Source organism: Ictalurus furcatus, chromosome 7 (assembly GCF_023375685.1).
Source record: "Ictalurus furcatus strain D&B chromosome 7, Billie_1.0, whole genome shotgun sequence".
Taxonomy (NCBI): Eukaryota; Metazoa; Chordata; class Actinopteri; order Siluriformes; family Ictaluridae; genus Ictalurus; species Ictalurus furcatus.
Genome location: NC_071261.1, coordinates 27,034,728 through 27,054,883, shown reverse-complemented (window position 1 = coordinate 27,054,883; position 20,156 = coordinate 27,034,728). Strand labels below are relative to the sequence as shown.

The following is a 20,156-nucleotide window of genomic DNA, read 5'->3' as shown; positions in this document are numbered from 1 at the left end:
GAAATAAAAAAATTCATATAAAGTTTATTACAGGTATTTCTGAAATAAAAGTCCTCAAATGGCATTTGATATTATTCTAAGCACAATTCCTGAGGATGAATATTTTTTAGGAATGTACTAAGAGAATGCTGTGTTTGAAAATAAACAATAATTATATTAATAATGTTGATCAATGACTCTCTTTTAATTATAACATCCCATTTTTAATGATTGCCTAAAGCCATATCAACATCCTGCTTTCTAAATCATACAAAAATAGCTTCATTACATAACACACATTTCCATGGCAGAGTAATGGAGTTTACTAAATCATTCAATATCCTTCTGCACTATTTCTGAATTATGAACATGATTGAAATTGTTCTTACCTCGAGCTCTGTAACACTTCACTGCCAGAATGATGGTCAGCTGCAGATACACAGAGACCGTCACTAGACTACTGATCAGTCTGAGCACTGACATTAGAGCTTCTGCATGTGACCGACCTGAGAAGGAGTAAAATAATCATTATAATATTGTGTAAGATAATATTCTTAAACACTCCACATAGTCTAAAGATAAAACTAATATTATTAATAAAAAATGCTGTTACTGGAAAATAATCAACTTCAGGGTGGTAACAGTAACTCAGATTCACACTGGGCTGCAACACGTCACCTCATCATTGATTATTTTCCCATAACCCTGTCAGGTTTACTTACTAAATAAACTAAATAAAGTGATTTCTCACCTCTGACTGAAACCCAGGTTTTCAGTGACTCTCCTCTCTCTGGGTGTTTACAGTGGTAGAAACCTTCATCTGACTTTGACACAGTACTGATGGTCATCTCTCCTGTAGTCTTCTTCTGCAGGACTGAACCATCTTTATAGAAATCAACACCAGAATCTGAGGTCTTTGAGTTGCGAGATAAACAATGTAAAATCAGAGGATGTCCCTCAGTCACAGGATGGACAGGACTCACCAGGATCACATGACCATCTGTAGGAAAGAGAAAGAAGACACTGAAATCAGAAAGTGTGTAAAATACAGTAATGATTTTAACACAGAGAGCTACAGTAAATCAGTGGTAGATATCAGAGAGAGTGTACACAGTGCAGCGCTCACAGTGTCTTCATGTGTGAAAGAGAAAATATGCTTAAATGCCAGTGTGGCAGGGTAAGTGATTTGGCTGTCCTATTGGCTCTGCTTGGGATATAGGTTCGGCAGACCAATAGGATGAGAGCTACCCGATTATTTAAGGACCCTTATTTTGGTAAGCAGATAGGTGTCTTGGTGATTCCGAGTCCCTCGCTCTCCTGGCATTCCCGCTTCCCGCTTCCGTTCAGTTATGTTCAGGCTCGTTCAGGCTTTGTCACGGCGTAATGAGGTGAATACCTAATTTGTTGTTTTTATAGTCTTAGAGCGGTGCTGGTGGTGCATGCATTTAGGCAAATTGGCGCCGGAGATCGCATAAAGTGATCGCAACATTTAGCCAGTGGCTGAGTGACATGTGTATGTGTATATGTGTGTGTATGTATGTCGAGCCGCGGTACCTGTGAGTAATCATACAACTTCACGTCTGGTGTTTGTTCAATCTAATGGTAAGTGAACCTCTCCCTTTTTCTCATTGGGACTTGGTAGATTTAGGATGACACTCTGATGTTTGTGTTAAGGTGAGAGTGGGGAGTTGAGCTAAGTCTTCTCTAAGACAAACCCCTAGCTGAAGACGCTACATGTGACGCCGCTGCTGTTTTGCTTTATTGCCCGAATAATTGTTTTGCTTAATGTACTGTTTTGCTTCATGGTTTTATGTATTTTGTTTACCTTAGTTTTGGATGTATGTCTGGTTTGTATTATAACCACATATAGTAAGAGAGTGAGTAGTCTGAGATTGGTAAAATTAGTGTTTCCTAGCCTCAGACCTGTTTCAGGTTTGTTGTTCCATCTAACCACTTTACTACTGAGAGGGTGTATGTTAAGCCTTACTGTCTCCATGCTATAGTGGCCATAATTGTTATTTGTACTGTTTACCATAATTCTGGCTCTGCTTGGGTGTTGTCAACTGCCTCCATTTCTTGTGGTGGTGTCAGTGGGCCTGGGTGTTATAGCTACCATATCACAGTGTCTGTAATATTTGTCTTTCTGTGTCCTGTCGTTTAGTGTCTGTGTAACTTTGGGTTAACTGGTGTCTTCTTTCTCTCCAGGAGCTAGTGAGTCTTGGTGGGACAGGGGAGGCTAGCTGCATTTATTCGGTGGTGTGCTTCACAGCGTGCTCAGTGTGCCAACACAACAACTTCCTTATGGTGTAGGTAGTGTGTGATTTTTTTGGTGTGACTTGCAGTGGGTTTGGATGACCTCCCGAGTTGTAGCTGGCCTGCCTTGTCCCTGCCAAGCCTGGGCCTGGAGAAGTTCTTAGTTTTTAAAATAATTACTGTGCTTCATGTGAAAGTGATTTTATATTTTCATGTCAAGTTTTAAATGATGCTTGTCATAATAAAATATAAATTTCTATATTCATACTCATGTCTCATTCTCATGTTCCTTGCCCGGATTGGTGATACTCTGTGTGCCTTTATTTGGGAGTAATTCCCTGGTTCTCCCCCAGGGTGGCGTAGTTGGATTTACTGAATTTGGGATGAACGTTTTCCCTCCGCTTGGGAATGCCGCATTTTTGGCGTAGTTGGTAGGATAAACGTCTCCCTCCACTTGGAATTGCCACACCAGTTTTATCAGTAACATTCAGATGTGAAAGCAGCTTTCACCGTAATATTCTTAACATTCTGAAACTAAACTAGTCTTCATGAGTTATTCTTATTTCTGTTTATATTCTTATTGTTAAAACATTGTGAGAAGCTTTTTTAGTTTTACCTTCTGCAGTCTAAGTTCTATATGCCTTGTTTTGTCGCGTCATTAACGTAATGAAAGTTAGGATGGATGCAAGTGCAGATAAGAGTTTTTAATAAAGAGAGGCAGGCAGACAAATCCAAATCACGAGACAATAGTGTGCTCAAAAACAGGCAATGGGTCAGGCGATCAGCAAACAGGCATAATCTAGGCAAGAATCGAGAACGAGAAACAAGAACAAAGAACATAAAACAAACCGAGGAACAAGTTACAAATTCTTGGTACGGTGATAACACTCAATACTTCGCAAAGTCATCGTGTTCAAACAGTCTCTTTATACTGTGGTTGTGAGTGCTGTGAATATGATAGAGGTGTGTGATTAGAATGAATGTGAGTGTGTCTGGGAATTGCAGTCCATGGCGGCCATGTTTGTAGGCCGCAGTGCAGGACAGGAAATGTAGTCTCTTTATATTCTCTTTTTGACTCCATCTGTTGGTCTTTTGTTGAAGTCGATTGAATAAAAACATCAGATCTGTGTCACCCTGTCACGATCTCCCCTTCACTCAGAGCTGCAGTCTGCAGTGCGCTTGGAGTGTCGGAAGGCGCGCAGTTGTACGAGCCAGGTGCGCGAGTGCTCAGCGAGCACACGCTCTTCAAATGTTGATAACTGTGACATTGTTTAATATGGACAGGTGTGTTTGTTTTGTTTCTGTTCTGTTTCCTCCCTGTTTTCTCATTGGTTGTTGTTCGAGGGTTTCTTCATTGTTTTCAGCTGTCAGCACTTAATGCTGATTATGTTCGGGATATATACCCCTCGCCTCACAGTACACTTTGCGGAGTATTTTGTAGTTAGATACATTCAAAGATACCTTGATAGTTAGATAGTTTAGTTTAAGGAAGTTTAGTTTTCTCGTTTCCATGCTTTTGTTTCCCGCCTCTCGTTTCCCAGTTCCCGTTTCATGCTTTGTGTTTTGACCTCATTTATTGTGACCTTGTTTTGGATTTCTGCCTAGCCCATTATATGCCTGTTTGCTGATCGCCTGACCCATTGCCTGTTTTTGACTACGCCTCTGTTGCACGATTTGGATTTGTATGCCTTCCTCCTTTAATAAAACATCTTTACCTGCACTTGCCTCCGTACTCAACTCCCTTACGTCTCGGGATGTGACAGGATAGTCCGCTTCATAATGGAGGCAGCAGGAGCATGGAGGAGACGTCACACCAAGAAAACTCAGCAAACCATCCCAGCTGTGAATTCGATCGTTTCCACAGTGGACTAGAACCAATCTCCCGGAGCTGTTTGATGGTGTGTCAGGCAATCCTGATTATTTTCTTGGGGACTGCCTGATATATTTTTTCAGCCTAACGGACCCCAAGCCCGGTGAGAAGCAATGGCTATGGTTCCTGTTGTCCCGGTTTTGTGGTCCAGCACACCAGTGGGCACAGCATTTAGCAGCCATGGGATCCTGGGGACTGGAAAGTGTCAATCTGTTTCTGGGACTGGTCATGAGGGTGTACGGCTGCCCAGAATCCTGGGCGATCTTTGAAGATCTTGTGGGGGAGCCATGCCTCAGAGTTGAACCGGACGTGCTGTTTACGACATATGATCAGCAGACTCACATGGCAACCCCAGAGCTCCAGCTGGACAAGTACGAGGTGGTCTCACCTGCTGAATTCCAGCCAGAGGTCAATGTGGTGACCTCAGAGCTCCAGCATGAGACCCACAAGGAGGTCTCACCTGCTGAGCTCCAGCCAGAGGTCAACGTGGTGACCTCAGAGCTCCAGCATGAGACCCACAAGGAGGTCTCACCTGCTGAGCTCCAGCCAGAGGTCAATGTGGCGACCTCAAAGCTCCAGCTTGTGACCTACGAGGAGGTCTCACCTGCTGAGCTCCAGCCAGAGGTCTCATGTGCTGAGCTCCAGCCAGAGGTCAACGTGACAACCTCGGAGCTCCATCTTGTGACCTACGAGGAGGTCTCACTTGCTGAGCTCCAGCCAGAGGTCTCATGTGCTGAGCTCCAGCCAGAGGTCAACGTGACAGCCTCAGAGCTCCATCTTGTGACCAACGAGGAGGTCTCACCTGCTGAGCTCCAGCCAGAGGTCAACGTGGCAACCTTAGCCCCAGAGTTTCAGCCTGGGACCCATGAGGAGGTCTCAGCTCCAGAGCTCAAGCTTAAAGTCAAGTTCCTGCTAGAGGTCAACGAGGTGACCTCCCAAGTCATGTTCATGCCTGAGGTCGAAGAGACGGCCAACCCAAGCTCTGCTCATGCCAAGTTCCTGTCTCAGGTCGAAGAGACGGCCTCCCAAGACACGTTACTGTCCCAGGTCGAAGAGATGGCCAAGCCAAGCTCTGCTTACATCAAGTTCCTGTCCCAGGTCGAAGCTGACGTCATGACCAACCAGGCTCCAAGTTCCACTCACGTCCGAGTCTGCTGACACGGACGAGCAAGTTCTGCTCTCGAGCGAGTCTGTTGACACGGACGATCAAGTTCTGCTCATGACAGAGTTTGTTGACATGGACAACCAAGTTCTGCTCACGACCGAGTCTGTTGACACGGACAACCAAGCTCTGCTCACACCCAAGTCTGTAACACAGCCAACCAATTTCAGCCTGCAAAGTCGATGGAGGACGACGCTCCGCCTTCCTGCTCAGCTGACGACGTAGTCCTGCTTTTCTGCTCCACTGAGGACGGCGCTCTGCTTCCCTGTTCCACGGAGGACAGCGCACTGCTTTCCTGTTCCACAGAGGATGGTGCTCTTTTTTCCTGTTCCGTTGAGGACGGCACTCTACTTTTCTGTTCCGTTGAGGATGGCGCTCTGCTTTCTTGTACCACTGAGGATGGCGCCCTGCTTTTCTGTTCCGCTGAGGACGTCACTATGCTTACCTGTTCCGCTAAGAATGTGGCTTTGCTTTCTTGCTCCGCTGAGGACGCCGCTCAGTCTCCTGGTTCACCTGGGGACATTTTGCCGAGGGGGCCAGGATCGCCAATGGAGAAGAGTGTTTTCTGGCGCCCCGGGAGGAGCACCCTTGGGGGGGGGGGGGTTATGTCACGATCTCCCCTTTAGTCAGAACTGCGGCCTGTAGCATGCTTGGAGTGCCGGAGGGCGAGCGCGTACACAAGCCAAGTGCGCGAGTGCTCAGCGAGCGCATGCTTTTCGAATGTTGATAACTTTGACATTGTTTACTATGGACACGTGCGTTTATTTTGTTTCTGTTCTGTCTCCTCCCTGTTTTCTCATTGGTTGTTCGAGGGTGTTGTTTGAGCACTTAACGCTGATTACGTTCAGGATATATACCCATCGCCTCACAGTACACTTCACGGAGTATTACGTAGTTAGATACATTCAAAGATACCTTGATAGTTAGTTAGATAGTTTAGTTTAACAATGTTTAGTTTTCTCGTTTCCATGCTTTTGTTTCCCTACTCTCGTTTCCCAGTTCCCGTTTCATGCTTTGTGTTTTGACCTCGTTTATTGTGACCTCGTTTTGGATTCCTGCCTAGCCCAGTATATGCCTGTTTGCTGATCGCCTGATCCATTTCCTGTTTTTGACTATGCCTCTGTTTCACAATTTGTATGTATATACATATATATATCAATTTAATTTCAACAATTCAGTAGATTCTTAAAGTGTTATCTTTATTCCTGTATATTGTACATGCATTACTGATGAGAACATTGAAGACTCACTGTGCACTGTGATGTTGACAGAATTACTGCATCCTCCAGATTCAGACTGACACCAGTAAACTCCAGTGTGTGATGTAGAGAGGGAGCTGATGTTACATGTAGATCCTGAAACTGAAGGACAATCAGACACTGTCTCACTGTGTGTGTATCTTCTCACTGTCCATCCAGTAGAGTCACTCTGGTCCTCACAGCTCAGTGAGAGAGAGTCAGCAGTAAAGTGTTGAGGTCTGTTGGGATTGATGATCAGAGACACTGGAGATGATTTACCTGAAACACACACATTATAATTCAGATCTTATTCTGAAAATTAAAATATATTTAGATTTTATCATGATGTTAATTTCACTATAAAGTTTAGTAAACATGTGTAAAAATAGCCACAGGATTAATACTTGCTTTGTTTAGACAATGATATCCGAATAAAAATCTACTATCAGGTGCTTATTCAGCTGCTTTACACATTCCTCACTAAGGAGTTTAAATCTAAACAGTTATTACACAACACATTAGCACATATACAACACTTAATATTAATAAATATTAATAAATACTAATTAATAAATATTATTTATCCATCTGATCTTTCATTCAGACATCCTACATTTGCTACACTCCAACTCAACATTGTTGTTGATTTATTTACTCACCAGTGATGCACAGTGGCTGTAGGTTACTGTCCTGTGTGTGAAAGACTGGTTCTCCTCTCTCTGCTCTGCACATATAAACTCCTGTGTGATTCACAGTAACAGGACTGAGAGTGTAGGAGCCTCCAGATCCTCTGCTGCTGTCTGAGAGGAGCGCTGTACTGTACCTGAGGGAACCCTGACTGTCTCTGGAGGGAACCTCTGTGTACCAGCTGAACGTCCAGCCTGTAGAGGAGTGTTTAACCTCACAGCTTAGAGTCACTGAGTCTCCTTCAGTCAGCCAGCGCAGTGGAGACACACTCACTACTGCCTCTGCTGCATCTGATCGACAACAAATGTAAAATAAAATAAAATAAAATCATACAGAGTGATAATCCTCTTACATATATCTTTTTTTTTTTTTTTTTTTTTTTTACATTTTATGGCATTTGGCAGATGCCCTTATCCAGAGCGACTTACATTTGTCTCATTTATACAACTGAGCAATTGAGGTTTAAGGGCCTTGCCAAAGGGCCCAACATTGGTAGCTTGGCAGTGCTGGGGCTTGTACTCCTAACCTTCTGATCAGTAACCATATACATATAATTAAACATATAATTAATAACGGGATAAAACAAACACACACACTCACCTGATACAGTGAGTGTAACAGCATCACTGATCTCTGAGCTCTGAGAGTCACTGCTTCTCCTCCCTATGCAGGTGTATTTACCACTGTTACCATTTATAACTGAGCTGAAGCTGAACTCCTGTGTTGTGGGGTAGAGTGTTTTATCATTCTTATACCAGCTGTATTTCCACTCAGTGTCTCCTCCTCCCTGTATTTCACATCTGAGAGTCACAGTCTCTCCTCTGAACACATGTTTATCAGGCTTTATGGTCACCACAGCTTTAGGACTCTCTACAGAAACATAATTTTATTATTAACAACACAAATGCAAACACACTTCAATAATATACAGTTCTAATACAACAACTGCTATATACATAAGGGATTAGTGATGATGCAGTGTATATTTATATAATAATATATAAAGTCTGTTAAGAAGAGGCAGTGTTTTGCAACCTGGTTTTACTCACCAGTAACATTTACCCAGAGTGCATCACTGTAGTGTGTGTAGTAGACTGGGTTTCCTCTTCCAGCTCTGCACCTGTACTGACCCCCATCAGAGACTCTAACTGATCTGAAGATGTAGTGGTGTGTTTCAGTCTCAGTCTCAGTGCTCTGTGTGGGTTTGATCCAGTAAAACTTCCATCCAGCAGACTGCAGCTTCAGTGTACAGGACAGAGTCACGTAGTTTCCTTTCAGTACAGCTCCTTCACGACTTGGTGTGAGTTCAGGTTTAGGTTTTTCTGCAGTTGGAGATGAAACACACAGTTCAGGATGTTAACTGTTCATGTTCTGCTCTCAGAGTGTTTAACACACTAATCACTACTACAGACAAACACACTATTACTGATACACTGTAAAGACTCTACTGTAAAAAGTAGATTTAATGTGAAGTACATTGTTCTCTTATTCAAGTAAAAGTGTAAAGACAAAATGTACTGCATTATGTTTGACTGTTATTTAAAACATCCTTCAACAGAAAATATTTGAACCAGCAGAATGCATTTTATTATTTCATTTAACACTTAATGCAATAATAACAAAAGAAGAGACATATTGCCATTAATATTATTTATTATTGGATAAACCTGGGACATTTTCATGTTCAGCATTTTGCAGCACATTGAGTCAGCAAATAAATAAAAATCACATCTTTAGTCTTCATCGACTGCATTTCACATCATCATCTCAAAGTCCAACATCTTTACTGCAGATCACACTTTGTATGCATATTGTGCAGCTCTAATCTACACCAGTACTGAGTGCTGAGGTGAACCTGAGGTTAATGAGTACTGAAGAGATGATCACACTCACCTGATACAGTCAGTGTAACAGCATCACTGGTGTGTGAGGAGTGTGAGCCTCCTCTCTCTCTTCCTCTACAGGTGTATTTGCCTGCATGAGATGTTTCAGCACTACTGATTCTGTACTCCTGTGCACTACTGACACCAGAACCATCTTTATACCAGCTGTAGATCCAGTCAGAGTCCTCTTCATCCTGTATGTCACATCTGAGAGTGACAGTCTCTCCTCTGTACACCTGTTCATCAGGATTTATGGACACCACAGGTTTTGGGAGCGCTGTACAAAGATAATAAAATATGTCCTGAAATAATTAGTATGCTTTTGATTGATTGTTTTTCATGAGTGTATAGAGTTTAGAAGATTTTGGAGAAGAATGTAACATTACACATGGAACTCTGAAAAATGTTTTGGACAAGTTATAACCACTTGCACCAAAAAATCCAGCGTCTTCTACAGATCCTGATTATAATCATTTGGTATTGTGTTAGATGTATTTATAGTAAAGTATTATTCAGATTTATTTAATAAAATGAACAGGAGATTAAGATTTTTAATATAAATGATTGTTGTTGTTTTTTTAATCCATTTATTTGCCATCACATTTTATTCTGTATAATTCCATGTTTTGGTCATTGGTAAGGAAGCAGAGTGAAGCAAAAGAAAAAAAATCCCTACAATTACTCGAGATCCTGATGTGATCTGGGCTCCAGGTCTCTTATGTATGATTTCCAAAGTGATTAGTCAGCACTTATAGAGACAAAGCAGGTGATTTATTTACAGTGTAGCTTTAAGGCCTCTGGTATCAGACACACGCTGTACATTCTTTCTATATTGATCATAATTTAATATTTTGTAGTGAGTGTTTCAGCACTAATGTCTGTGTTTCAGTTACAGTTATAAACACCATTATGAGTCTGATTAACATGAGTGCTGTGTAATTATAATTTCCATCTTTCTCCTACCATGAGATTTATTATCCCTACATAACACTGATATCTGATAGTCTGTATCTCTTATAACAGAGATTCTCTTCCTGATGAACACACACTCAGCGGTACTTTACTTTAACGTTTGCTCTCACTGCTCATTAATGGCATGCGTTTATAAATATCTAACATATAACAAGAAATAACTTAAAACATGCAGTGAAAGAGTAGAAACCATGACGTACCTCTAACTGTAACTGTAACTGGATCACTGAGCTCTGAGTCGTAGTTTCCTCTGCGTGCTTTACACTGATACACTGTTTCTCCTGCATTAGAGACTGTATCATGGAGTGTGTCAGTGTCTTCAGCTACTTGGACTCGGTCTTTGTACCAGAGAAAAGTCCATCCATTAGACAGCAGATTACATCTCAGAGTAACTCTGTCTCCAGTGTAGACGGAGCTCTGAGGATTCACTCTCACAGTCGGTTTGGGTTTTTCTGTTGATATGAAATGATGATGATATTAAAGTTTTCCTCTTTACATCATAAACAATAGTTTTATCACTTTAATCATATGATTTATGTCTATGGCTGTGGCACAGGTGGTAACACACTGATGGAAAAGTCAAAAAGCAAACACACAATGTCAATGTAAAAACAATCTTTTCCACCTTAATACAAATTCAACATGTATACAACATAGGCAATAAAATATGTATAGATCACCTTGAGCTTGTCCGACTCGGATAAGTGAAATAAGCACTAAAAAGGGAAGAGGAACAGAGAATATGATGTAACGCTGACTTGATTCTTTTCTTTAAGAAGACACATGAGAACAATGTCATATATTGCAAAAAATCTATATTTAGTTTTACTTCAGCTATAAGAAATGCAATATATCGACCTGTTTCAATAATGAATGGTGTTTAGAAAAAGCTATTTTCACTCAGGTCCGCTGCTGCTCATTACTGTCTCATGTTTAATCTGATCCACATCTGCTAATCTGAAGCTGGATTATAACACTTCCTTCTCTGTGTCTCACATACAGGACTAATGTGTTAAACGATGTGTAATATATGAGGAAAAACCCAATCTCAGTAGCACATATAGGCTAATGAACACACACAGGTTAATGAACACATTCGGGCTAAGATTGTGCAATGTCTTGAAAAATGTCTCTCACAGAAACGTCTGTGAGAATGACTGTCGAGTGTAAAACTGAAAGCTTGCGTGGCTTTTAAAGTTCAAAGATGTTCTCTTAAAGCTAAGACAACATAGAAGGTTCATTCAGTCTTCACTTTGTTCTGAAACAAGTGTAAGAAACGTACAAGGAAGAGATTGCTGCCTTGCGAAATGGAAGATCTGGAGTAAAGAGGAGCAGTGATATTCATAACCTTCATCCAGTGTTGATAGATGGTGTGCTGAAAGTTGGTGGAGGACTTAGTAGAGCAGCAATGCCAGAAGAGATGAAACGTCCTGTTATCTTGTCAAAGGAACACCATGTGTCCAAAACACTTATCACATAAAAACTAGGTCATGCTGGACGAAACCATGTCAACACTTTGAAAAAGGTAATGTGTTATAAATGAACTCTGCCTGTACAAAAATAATTTCAGAATGCGTTGTCTGTCAACGTCTACAGGGCAAGATGGGAGAACAAACAATGGCTGACGACTCATGCATTAAAGTTTGATAATGGCACAAATTTCATTGGAGCAGAAAGAGAGCTCCAGACAGCTTTGAACACACTGGATCGTGACTAAATCCTGCATACATGTTTCTATCTGAGGGACTCAAATGGACCTTTAATCCCCCTGCTGCATCGCATCACGGTGGCATGTGGGAGCGGCTCATTCATCTGGTAAAGAAGGTCCTGTACTCCACTCTCCAACAACAATCGTTGGATGATGAGAATTTTCACACCATCCTTTGTGAAACTGAAGCTATCCTTAATGACCTCCCCATCACAAAGCTTTCTGATGATTTAAACAACTTGGAAGCTCTTACGCCCAATCACATTTTACAGCTGAGATCAAAACCACTTCTTCCACCATGGCTTTTTAAAGAAGGTGATCTGTACATCAGATGTAAACAGCGACAAGTCCAATACTTGTCTGATCTTTTTTTGGAAAAGGTGGGTCAGAGAATTCCTTCCACTGCTCCAGGAATATCAGAAGTGCATGAAACCACACAGAAGCTTCGCTGTTGGTGATATTGTGATCATCATGGATCCAGCAGCTCCACGAGGTTCTTGGCTACTAGACAAAATAACTCAAACATATCCTGACAAATGAGGACTAGTACGATCTGCACAACTCAAAACTAAAACAGGATTACTGGACAGACCTGTGTTTAAAATCTGTTTTTAGAAGACACTAAGTACTGGTCTCTAAAGAAGGTATAAACACACATACATATTCTGGCTCCTTTGGTAATTTAAGGGATTGTAGTTGCACACCAACAATTATGGGGTCGGTGTGTAGGAGCCATTGTAGATACAGGTGCATCTAAAAAATTTTAATATTGTCTAAAAGTTCATTTTTTTCAAAATTTTATTCAAAAAGTGGAACTTTCATATTTCCTAGATTCATTACACATAAAGTGAAATATTTCAAGCCTTTTTTTTGTCAGATCTCAGCCCAGCCCGCCCTCAGTTTTCCAGTGCCTAATTAACGACGTCCTAAGTGACATGCTGGGATGTAACGTAATCACGTACATCGATGATATATTGTTCTATTCCAGTTCGAAGGAGGAGAATGTTCACCATGTCCGTAAAGTCCTGCAAAGATTAATCCAGCACTAGCTTTACGTCAAAGCAGTAGTAGAAGGGCCCACGTCTGCAACCGTGAAGGAGCTACAGAGATTCCTGGGTTTCTCCAATTTCTACAGAAGATTCATCCGAAATTTCAGCTTCATAGCACACCCACTGACGTCCTTGTTGAAAGGAAATCCCAAACACCTGCCATGGAACCCAGCTGCCCAAACAGCACTAGATCAGCTCAAGAAGGCCTTCACAACCACTCCCATTGTTAAGCACCCAGACCCATTCAAACCGTTCGTGGTAGAGGTCGATGCATCAGAGACAGGTGTAGGAGCTGTCCTCTCACAGCGTTTCGGAGAGAAGCCCAAACTCCATCCTGTGGCATTCTTTTCACGAAAACTGTCTCCGGCAGAACGAAACTACAATTTGGGCAATAGAGAACTCTTGGCCATTAAGCTAGCCCTGGAAGAATGGTGACACTGGCTGGAGGGGGCTACACACCCTTTTGTCATATTCACCGATCACAAGAACCTAGAATATCTACGTACCACCAAGAGGTTATCACCCCGTCAAGCCCGATGATCACTATTTTTCACCAGGTTCCATTCACCCTGTCATACTGACCCGGATCCAAGAACACTAAGGCTGACGCCCTGTTTCGTCTGGACAACACTGAGGTTGTGAGGAACAACGAAGATTACATCTTACCAACCTCATGTATTATTAGTGCCCTGGAGTGGGAGCCGGATCAAACACTTGAGAACATTCCCCAGTCACAGGTTCCAGCAAAATGCCCTTCGGGAACACGATTTGTGCCCGAACGGTACCGACAGGAACTCTTCGTCTGGGCCCATATGGCGGTTGGCACAGCTCACTCAGGGGCACAACACACCTACCATCTGTTATGAGAAAAGTACTGGTGGCCTAATATGGAGAGGGAGATACACAGAATAGTGACATCATGTTCATCGTGTGCTCAGAGTAAAGTGCCACGGACACTCCCAGCCGGCAAGCTCAAACCTCTACCCGTACCAGAACGTCCATGGTCACCTATCTTCATTGACTTTGTTACAGACCTACCCGAGTCCCAAGGTAACACAACCATTCTGGTAACGGTGGACCGATTTTCGAAGTCAGTAAGGCTAGTTCCACTACACGCCCTGCCCACAGCATTCATGACAACCGAATTACTATTTAAGCATATATTCAGGTACTTAGGCGTCCCGGAGGAAATAGTCAGTGATCGGAGACCTCAATTCACATCCAGGGTATGGTCCAATTTTATGGGAAAAAAATGGGGATCATAGTCAATCTCACATCTGGTTATCATCCACAAGCTAACGGCCAAGTGGAACGAGTCAACCAGGATTTAGGCCGGTTCCTTAGGACATTCTGTGCCTCAAACCCTGAGGACTGGAGCATATTCCTCCCGTGGGCCGAATATGCAAAAATTCACTACGTCACTCAGCCACAGGCCTCACACCGTTTCAGTGCGTACTAGGTTACCAACCCCCACTGTTCCCCTGGAATGCGACCCCCACGGAATCACCAGCAGTAGATCAGTGGTTCCAGAGCAGCGAACAGGTTTGGTCCAACACAGGGGTCAGGGGTTTAATAACTGATAATTTAAGTGATTTACGTACATAGCCAGTGCTAAGGGAAGAATTGATTATATTTAAAAGTGGTGCAATTACTCCAGGACAAATCTGTTTAAAGAAACATGTAGGTACAGGATCGAGTATGCAAGTTGATGAATTTGCTGAAGAGATTATTGAAGCTAGTTCGGACTCTCTAAGGGGAGTAAAACATTCTAAACATTGATCTGATATTGCTATATTATCGTCTACAGGGTTAGTTATAATACTGTCTGATTTTAATTTAACAGCCTGAATTTCACATCTAATATTTTCAACTTTAACAATGAAAAATTTCATGAAATCTTTGCTGCTATGTAATGATTGAGTGCTTCTTTCTGTAGTGGTTTTATTCCTAGTTAATTTTGCTACTGTGTTGAATAGAAATCTAGAATTGTTTTTGTTGTCTCCTATTAGGGTGGAGAGATAGACTTTTCTAGCATCGCTAAGAGATTTTCTATAGTTCAGGAGGCTCTCCTTCCATGCTGTTTGAAATATTACCAATTTGGTTTGACGCCATTCACGTTCTAATTGTCGAGTTGTCTGTTTTAAGGTACGCGTTTGATCATTATACCAGGGTGGTAGTTTTTTCTCTCTAATTATTTTTCTTTTGAGTGGAGCCACTCTATCTAGCGTGTAGCGAGGTGTTGACTCTAAGCATTCAGTCGCCTGATCGAGTTCTATTGGATCAGACAGTGATCCAAATCTAACTGATGTCTCTGCGAGGTTATTTATGAAGCTCGGTGCAGTAGCTGATGTGAAAGTATGTTTTACGCAGTAGCGAGGCGAGGTGGAAATATTATGATCAATACGTATTATGAACGAGATAAGATAATGGTCTGAGACAACTTCAGACTGTGGAAAAATTACAATATTTTCTATATTTAACCCATATGTTAATATGAGGTCAAGAGTGTGACCACCATTATGAGTAGGAGTATGAGTAGTTTTGGCACTGTGGGCAGGTGCCAAGTCCTGCTGGAAAAGGAAATCAGCATCTCCATAAAGCTTGTCAGCAGGTGGAAGCATGAAGTGCTCGAAAATCTGCTGGTAGACGCTGCATCGACTCTCGACTTGAGAAAACACAGTGGACCAACACCAGTAGATGACATGGCACCCCAAGTCAGCACTGACTGTGGAAACTTCACACTGGACTTCAAGCAACTTGGATTCTGTGCCTCTCCACTCCTCTTCCAGACTCTGGGACCTTGATTTCCAAATGAAATGCTAATTTTACTTTCATCTTCCCCATGATTGTGGTTGTGTGCTGTGGTAATTTACCTGTCAATGTATGACATGATGAGATAAAAAGTTGGATTTATCATAAAACTTTCCTCCGGTGTTATCACTGTTTGCAGGACTACCAGATCAATAAAATTTTTGGCTATCTAACATGAGACTAGGCTAGTTGGATGTTGCTAGCCAAGCTAAACTAAATAAGCTAAGCTAACTAAGCTATCATTGTATGGGTTTAGTTGCTACAGAGCCATACAGAGTACATTATATGTCCTTGTGCTCTGCTCATATCATGTTCACATAAACTGGAACTCATGTAGACATTTACACATCAGAGGATGTTAGTGTTTCAGTTTCAGCCTCTTTACCGCTTAAAAATAAATAAATAAAAATCTGTGTATATCCATTTTTCCCTCACATTGACTGTGTGAGATGGCGTTTGGCAGAGTTGAGAGCTGTCAGCCAATAAGACACAAGTATTTCCTGTAAACCCTGTCTGATTGGTCTCACCTCCATTCACTGAAGATAAAATACAACACTTCATTCACTGAAGATAAAATTACAACACTTCAGTCTTCTACTGATGTTCAGTCACGTAGTGACAAACTGCTCACTAGGTGAATTATTCACTACTGAATTATTTGCGGCTAAAGAAAAAATCTTCTGGACTACAGCCCCGAATGCCCAGGCCAGGTACTCTCTTTCTCGTGGGTGGCTGAATCGGGTGGGGAAGGGAGCGTTGGGGCGCGCATCGGCACCTCCAAGCTTGTGTCTCCCTAAGCGACCACCGTTTCACCTCTGCCTAGAAACGGCCCTCTCTCATACCATGACAGTACGTACTGCATTAGATTCAGTACCTACAGCTCGTTGATACAGTACGTAGCCAATTCCGTTACATTATGGGATAGTGCAGTATCCACAGTGTCCACTGGATCCATACTGCAGAATCAGAAGGTCATCCAGGTATTTCTCGCCTATTGTTTTATGAATACTGAGAATTCAGACATGCTACTACTTTGGTGTACTGCTTTTCTCCTACTGTGTAGTAGGGTAGTAGGGATATTCAGCCTATGGTAGTACGCCAAAAATAATACCACTGGACACTGTGCTATCCCACAATGCAACGGGACTGGCACGGAAGAGCTTTCAGAACCGGCACCGAGGAGTAGGTCCGGTTTGTATTAATGCTTACCACTTATACTGATCAGTACTCTACTGTATCAACGGCCAAGCAGTAGGTACTGAATCTAATGCAGTAGGTACTGAGTCTAATGCAGTAGGTACTGAGTCTAATGCAGTATGTACTGAATCTAATGCAGTAGACCTGTCACAGTATGCCATTTCAGATACAGCCACAGTTCTTACCACACACACGCTCACGCACGTGCACAGGCTCACAGACATAGCTAAGGTAAACTCTTCTAATTCATGTATATATTGAAAATACTTCAACTGTGACAATAAATGAGAACACAACCCAAAATGCATCTACAACACATGGACATTGGATTATATGTGTGCGTAAAAGAACACACTTACACCACCAAAGCTGACAGCTATACTGAAAATAAAGTTAAAGATAGCTGATACAAACCCATACAATTACAAGCATAACAACTACATTTCTAAATATCTCTATAATCGCCTTAAATATTCCACCATATTATAAACTTTTTGAACACAACAACATTATCAACACTATCTTTTATTTATTTATTTAAAAGTAACAACACAACACTATGATCATGTACTCTTCCTTTCATCCCTTATAAGAAACCGAAAATGTTCATCCATGATAAAAGCCCACAAAAATATCATGAACCAAAATCTGATTCATGCTCAGAAAAAACTCCATGTCACCTCAGACACTCTACAACCCCAAATAACACACAAATCCTGAAGATGGTAGATTTTAGATTCTACACATATGCACTAAAATGGACCAAAAGGTCCTCACTGCAGTCTGTAGTGTAATGACACATTGGATTTTATCCACTAGGTACTGCATGTTGTAACACGCATGCGCCAACGGCAGACACAGTACGTCACTGTTATCCATCTATGGTTAGGGTTGGGGTTAGTGTTAATGTTAGAACATCCAATATGTAGTATATCTAATCTAATGTCATTACACTACAGGCTGCAGTGAGGACACACAAATGAAGAGCAATCCACATAAACTATGCTGAAAACAAAAAATATTTAGTCCCCTCCGACACCATTGGAACAGCAGGCCAAGTTATTGTTATTGCTATAGACTGAAGACATTTGGGTTTGAGATCAAAAGATGAAAAGGAGAAGAGAGGTTAGAATTTCAGCTTCTGTTTCCTGGTATTTATATGTAGACGTGTTAAACGACGTAGAACATAGTACATATCTTTCAGACTATCCAATTGGTAGATACTAGGAAATAAAAGCTGAAATCCTAAACTCTTGTCTCATATCCATCTTTTGATCGCAAACCCAAATGTCTTTGGTGTACAGCAGAAACAAATGAATAGGCCTTGCTGTTCCAATAGTTTCAGAGGGGACTGTACTGTACCCTCCCACTGATATAATTATTAATGCAACTAATTAATACTATCTGATATAAAAATATAAATATATAAATGTAACCCTTACTTTATCCTCAGTAACCAAATATAAAACAGTTCTCACAAGGGCTCAACTCAAATGAACTAACGCACACAACTGATATGGATGTACACTGATCCAACAATCATATCAGAGAATCATACGAAAATGTCCTAATCACATATTAATCTCATCACACAGGACATTAGACTTCATCTGAACATATTGTTTTAAGCCGCCACTCACTCTAATGAAGACACAAAGAAAACATTTACTCACAGATCATCACACGGACTGGACGGAGCTCCATCCTGTCACACTGATGAAGGACTGACTGATCAGTGGTCTGTGTTAAAGCCACTACACTTCCTGTGTTCTTACACACAGAGAGAAAGAGAGAAAGTCTTCCCTTCTGGCCAAAGTTGATGTGCTCTTTTCATGTGAACCCAGAAATTATAAGAACAATTTGCAGAACATAACTTTATTCAACTCCTGAACTTGTACAGTTCCTCTGCTACTTCACTCAGGTTCATGATTGATCTCAACAAGACATCCAGTGGACCTTTCTGGAAAGCTTTCTATCTTGTTTGATTGAGTAGGCAAGCTAACTCTTTTAAAAGAATGAGGTCTTTTCTAAATCAAGAAACTTTTCTTTTCTGTCAGATTTACTTCACGTTTTGGGTTTGATGCATTCCATAAAGATCAGAAAAGTTCACTGGACATGATGTCAGAACTTCCTATGAAGCTGGGAGGCAGGGCTTCTGCTAGTCACAAAATGGGGTTCTTAAATGTACAACCTAGATGTGATTAGTGAAAGGGATTCCAAGATTTAGATTTTTCCAATAAATCTGTGTGTATTTTCATCCATTTTATTTTGGATAGTAGTAGTAGTAATAATAATAATAATAATAATAATAATAATAATAATAATAATAATAATAATAATAATTCCTTAGATCAATATAGGGCTTTTCTAGGCACTCAAAGCACTTTACATTTTATGGGGGGGCAAATCTCCTCAACCACCACCAGTGTGTAGCACTTGGATACGCCAGAACACCCAGTACACACCAGCTATTGGTGGAGAGGAGAGGAGAGTGATGTAGCCGATGTTTGTGTTTAGATGCATTTATTGGTAGCACAAAGTAATGTGTCATAAGATGAGATAAGAGGCTGCAGTGACATCTAACATTATGTTCTTCTTTTATTATTAGCTCAGCTCACTGAGTGCTGTTAGTGTTTACCACAGAAACTAGAGTGAGAACATGCATGTGTGGCTGTTTTAATTTTGGCATTACTGAGAATGTGAATGACAGCATTTCCTCATTTCTCACACAGCTCAACTAGAATAGAAACCAAACCACAATAATGTTTCATATCTTAACTGTTAATCATTTAAACTGAAAATCACATATTTGCTGAAGAACAAATAAACTCTTTGTGTAATAATGTCAATTAATCACAACCTTCATTACTAGATATGAATGGCTATTTTTAATGTAAGTCTTCCGGGTCCAGTCCACCGAGACTACAGCAAGAGGGAGGAGATAAACTTCTGTCCTATTTCTGCACCAGTGTTTATGTGTCTGGGGGAAAAGGGGGACTTTTACTGAAATGAACATGAGGAAGGTGGTTAATATGTGTGTATGTTCACATTATGATCATATTATATGTTTATATGTATATGTTTATGATGATGTATACATATCTTTATGTGTGAGGTTGTTGTATTCATACTTACCTGATATTTATTCTTTATAATGGCTCATTCCGAATGGGCGGAGCTTCAGCTTTATAAGCGGGCCGCTACCCTACACGCGGGGGCTGATAGAAAGTCCGATTCATTTCCGCAAACCGGTTCTTTCGGACGGTTTGTTTCAATGAACCGGTTCATTGGTTCCTTTACCTCGTCAAGCAATGGCGTCACTACATATTTCTTGTCTCACAGCTCAG

General features: G+C 41.3%; 1 protein-coding gene across 1 annotated transcript; it reads right to left on the bottom strand.

The window, feature by feature from the left end:
• Window positions 1–93: 93 nt before the first annotated feature.
• On the bottom strand, window positions 94–13,803 carry LOC128610717 (sialoadhesin-like). The gene is made up of 10 exons (XM_053630134.1): window positions 13,792–13,803; window positions 13,587–13,683; window positions 10,245–10,496; window positions 9,164–9,349; window positions 8,239–8,511; window positions 7,790–8,059; window positions 7,162–7,479; window positions 6,515–6,781; window positions 731–979; window positions 94–485 (listed from the first exon to the last, which is right to left on the bottom strand). The coding sequence occupies exons 1-10, from the start codon at window positions 13,801–13,803 to the stop codon at window positions 310–312; spliced, it is 2,100 nt and encodes a 699-aa protein (XP_053486109.1). The 3' UTR covers window positions 94–309.
• Between the last annotated feature and the right edge of the window lie 6,353 nt (window positions 13,804–20,156).

Coding starts and splice junctions, on each gene's coding strand:
- LOC128610717 (XM_053630134.1), bottom strand. Junction 9,350..10,244: donor AGTTACAGTTACAGTTAGAG/GTACGTCATGGT, acceptor ATCTTTGTACAG/CGCTCCCAAAACCTGTGGTG. Junction 8,512..9,163: donor TGCTGAAACATCTCATGCAG/GCAAATACACCT, acceptor CTCCAACTGCAG/AAAAACCTAAACCTGAACTC.